The sequence below is a fragment of the Galeopterus variegatus genome, unplaced genomic scaffold (assembly GCF_000696425.1).
Source record: "Galeopterus variegatus unplaced genomic scaffold, G_variegatus-3.0.2 Scaffold1999, whole genome shotgun sequence".
Taxonomy (NCBI): Eukaryota; Metazoa; Chordata; class Mammalia; order Dermoptera; family Cynocephalidae; genus Galeopterus; species Galeopterus variegatus.
In genome coordinates, this window is record NW_007728110.1 from 7,782 (window position 1) to 12,078 (window position 4,297).

Genomic DNA, 4,297 nt, shown 5'->3' on the forward strand with positions numbered 1-4,297 from the left:
GTGAGCCAACCAGCCATCCCTATATAGGGATCTGAACCCTTGGCCTTGGTGTTATCAGCACTACACTCTTCCAAGTGAGCCACAGGCCAGCCTTAAGAGAAATGGGTTTTATTATTCCCATTTACAGATGGGGAAACTGAAGCTTAGCAAGGTCAGGTAATTTGCCCATGACTGCACAGCTAGACTAGAATCCAGTTGTCTGACTTTCAAGCCTGGGCTCCTAACCAGGCCCTGGAATTCATGGACACTCTCCAACCCCTATTCGCAACCAGACAGTGGCCCCTGAGCCTCTTTTCAGTACTTTCCCCTAGTTATAGAGCCCCCCAGGCCTGCCCTTATCCCAGGGCACATGCCCTACCCTCCTTTCCCATCCAGCCCAACCACAGGGCCTGAGTCCTGCTCAGTCATGGACACCCCAGCTAAAAACAAGTGGGACCCTCCCAGACTTCCCCACCTTACCCCTCCCCCTCCTCTCAGCAGCCAAACCCAGGTGGGCAGTGGGATGCTGGATACCCTTGGTGTGTCCTCCAAATCCACTTCCACCCTTTCCCACCCTGCTCTGTGCCCGTAAGGCTGCCCTCTATGACTGACCTGCAGGAACTGAGCTCTCAGGGCCTCTGGCTGCTGGTTGGGTTTGGACCAAGAGAGGCAGGAAATCAGAGGGAGCAGAGTGAGGTGGAGGAATTTATTTCCTGGGCTGCCTCCTGCTAGGCCATGGCTAAGTTCTTCTGCGGAAAGCCACAGCTCCTGTCAGGTGGCACCACTGCCTCTTCCTGCCCGGCTGGTCTGAGGGTTCCAACAGCTCTCCACTGCTGCTAGGGCCCCTGGGCACCACCTCTCCTTGGTGGGTTCCCTTAACACTGCCCACACTTCCATAAACCGTCCCTTCATTATCCAACTCTCCTCATTTACCCCATTTGAGTGTGACATCTGATTCCTGAAAAGGCAGGGAAGGTAACCTGGCCTTTAACCTGTCCATGATACCCCCACTCCTCCCCCCATCCCCGATCCCCCCATTTTCTGAATCCCAGAAGCACAGATCCAGACAGGGAAGCCAGCAGCTTACAAAGTTGTCTTTATTGGTTTCTTGCTGCCTCATAGAACATTAGAGTCTATCCCTCCTGGGAATGTGGCATTTGAGAAGATAAATACTTATTTTGCCCCCCACACTTTAGTAGGGGGAGGTTTAATAAAAACAGTAATATAATAACAATAATAATGACTGTGATCAATAATAAAATGCCCCCTAAGTTCCCCTAATACAGAGTTGGTTGAAGCTTCGAGAAAAAGGAGCCCCCTTTCTAGGAAGGGCCAGTGTGTGTCTAGAGACCCTCCAGTGGCCCCCCGCCAGGTGCCCAACTCCCACCAAGAAGCCCTTATAAATACCCTCCCCATCTCGTCCCTGCCTAGGAATTATCTTCCCCTCTGGGCGGATTAGCTGACAAAGGCAGTCCCCACTGTGCCCCTCTCTTCCCAATCTCACCAAGCTCCTCCCCAGAGAAAGGACCCCGGGTCTGCTCTCCTCCCGTCCCTCTCCCCTGTCTCTCCCTGGTCCTCCTCTACATCACTCCTTCGTCCCTCTCTCCTCCTCTGGATAGCTTCTGTCTCCTTCTACTTCCCATCACCTCTTCCTCCACCTCCTCTCTCCCCCTTGCCTCTCTCTCACCTCCTTCACCTACATCCTTCCCCCTCTTTCTCTATCCTCCTTTCCTCTGGATCAGAGCCTGTCTTTCCCACCCTGGCCCTGAGCAGAGACCCATACAGATCTCATCTTGGCCCCAGCTGGGGGCCAGACAGTCCACAGACAAGACCCCTGACCTGCTCCCAGGAACCCAGTCCTTCTCTATCCCTCATTCTAAGAGCTTTGGCACAATCACCTCTGGACACCAGGACAAATGAAGTGCCACTCTATTCCCAGCAGCTAGAACAGGCTGGGGCTGGGAGCAGAAGGGGAAGGCGGGATGAGGGCTGGGAGTCAGGACCCCCAAATTCTGGGAACCCAGGCAAGTCTCCCAGTCACTGCCCAGACCAGGCCCTCCCTGAGTCCAAATTTCCACATGCCCCGGACCAGCCGGAGTATGGCACGCCTCACACTCTTTGCTTCCTCATATCTTTCTGTGCTGGGATTGGGGTGGACCCTTCCAGAGGGCATCAAGGGGAACTCTCTGATTCAGGAGCTGGGGGGAGGCTCCGGGGTCGTTCTGAGACCTGGAGGTGAAAGAGAAGGAAGTCAGGGTGGGAAGAGGCAGGGAGGACTCTTTCCTCATCGGTCCATTGCCTCCCAGAGGCCTCCCTAGGACCCATCACCTGCTGTAGCAGAGCCCATGGAGGTAGCCAGATGTGACATGGGATGGGCTGACATGATCATTGGAAGAAACTGGAGAACTCCCATTTAACTCTGAATGAACTTAAACTTATTCTTTTTTTTTGAGGGGGGGGACCAGTAAGGGGATCGCAACCCTTGGTGTGGTGTTGCTGCACTGCTCCCAGCCAGTGAGCGCACTGGCCATCCCTACATAGGATCCAAACCCGCGGCCTCCAGTGCCGCTGCGCTCCCAGCGCCGCATTCTCCCGAGTGAGCCACAGGGTCGGCCCATGAACTTAATCAATCAAAAAATATGTTTTACTGACCCCTACCATAAAGGAGCCCACAGTCGAGGAAGGAGGGTGGGTACCTAGAAGAAAACCACAGCACAGCAGAAGCCACAAGGAAGGGATAGAGGTGGAGAGAGGGGAGTGGCAAAGGTCGCACCAGCTCCAGGGAGGCAGTGACCACCTGACCAGGTGGCCAGGAAGGTTTCTTTTGAAGTTGACAGTGGTGGGCAGCCTTGAGAGCAGCCTGGGTGTAATCAAGCTGAGGAAAGGGAAGGGCATTCAAAGCAGGGGCAAGAGCCTGAAAATATGGAAGAACATGGCAAGTCCCAGGGCTCTGAGTGGCCTGGGGTGACTGCAGTGGGGGTGGGAGTGGGGGGGCAGTGCAGAGGGTTGGAGATGTGGCCGGTGGGTGAGTGGGAGCCTTCCCAGCTCTTCTTAGGTCTTCCCCTGTCCTCAGTCAGAATGGATTGCTCCCTCCTCTGGCCACCCCACCACCACCTCCCTCCATAGGCTGAGCCTCTGTAAGAAGCCCAAGAGCTCCCCTTCTGTGCTGACTCCTTCCAAGGTACAGTCTCAGCAATAACCTCATTTTATAGGTCAGACAAGCTCAGGGAGGTTGGGTACCTCCCCAGGGGCAGTCAGAGACAAGATTCTCACCTAGACCAACCTGCCTGCAGGCCCCTGCTGGTGCCCACAGGTGGGGTGAGACAGGTAAGAGCTTACATCTCTCTCTCTCTCTGTTTCTTTTTCTTTCTTTCTTTCTTTCTTTTTTTTTATTTTGTAGCTGGCCTATATGGGGATCTGAACCCGTGACCTTGAGGTTATAAAGCTGTGCTCTAACCAACTGAGCTAACTGGCCAGTCTTCAGCCCGCATCTCTTGGGACTGAGGGCAGGGATGGACGCAGCCTGTTTTCTGGCCTCAGGTCACATGCAGGGCTTAGCAAGGAACAGAACTGCCTGTCCTTTGAATGGAGGAGGGAAAAGCCCCTTCCTCTGGCTCACCTGCGTTAGAGAGGCGGCGGGGCTCAGGGATCCCTGGCGGCAGGACACAGACTCGCTGGACAGAGATGTCCAAGGTTTCCTCTTCACTGCTCCAACAGGATGGGGGGACAAAAGAAGCCAAGGTCAAGTCTGTGGGGCCCAAAGGAGGTGGAAACTTGGGCGGGGGTGTGTGTGGCACTGGGGGCGGGGGGCTGCTCTTACTGGGGTCTGCTTCTCCAGCGAGGTCGACACTGCCTGTGGAGGCTGGGCGCCGCGACGCCTCGGAGAAGCTGTGGGGCCGCTGCGGGCCGGAACTGCGGGCACCTCGGCCTCTCTCTTCTGGTGCCTGCTAGGGGACAATGCAGAGGGGATTGGGACCGGAAGGCCCAATAGACCAGGACAAATCAACTCCCCTCCGCCTCCAGCCTGAACGTGCTAAGGTCCCAGGTACAGAGGAGGAGTCACGGGCCTCCGGGTCCTCCCAGGTAGTGCAAGTGAATGAGCTCACCAGAGAGGCCGGTGATTGGCTCAGCCTCACCAGCGAGACTTGTGATTGGCTCTGGGGGACTCACCCGCGGCAGGTCCCTGGCGCTGGGCCTCCCATTGGAAGGGCCCACGTGCACTAGGTGGTTGAAGTTGGTGGGCGGAGAGATGAGCTTGGAGCGCACGAAAGGATCCTTCAGCAGCTCCCTGCGGGCGGAGCGGGTGCGTGAAGCGGCG

The 4,297-nt window shown here is 56.2% G+C and overlaps 1 protein-coding gene across 1 annotated transcript in view; it reads right to left on the bottom strand.

Annotated features, from left to right (window-relative positions):
- Positions 1–1,054: 1,054 nt before the first annotated feature.
- The window catches only part of CDC42BPG (CDC42 binding protein kinase gamma (DMPK-like)), a 25,600-nt gene continuing 22,357 nt past the window's right edge, over positions 1,055–4,297 (bottom strand). The window contains exons 36-39 of the mRNA XM_008579996.1: positions 4,150–4,267; positions 3,800–3,923; positions 3,599–3,684; positions 1,055–2,208 (exon numbers count right to left, since the gene is read on the bottom strand). Of these exons, the coding sequence (XP_008578218.1) occupies positions 2,152–2,208; positions 3,599–3,684; positions 3,800–3,923; positions 4,150–4,267 (385 nt within the window). The 3' untranslated portion in view covers positions 1,055–2,151. The remainder of the gene's footprint in view (positions 2,209–3,598; positions 3,685–3,799; positions 3,924–4,149; positions 4,268–4,297) is intronic.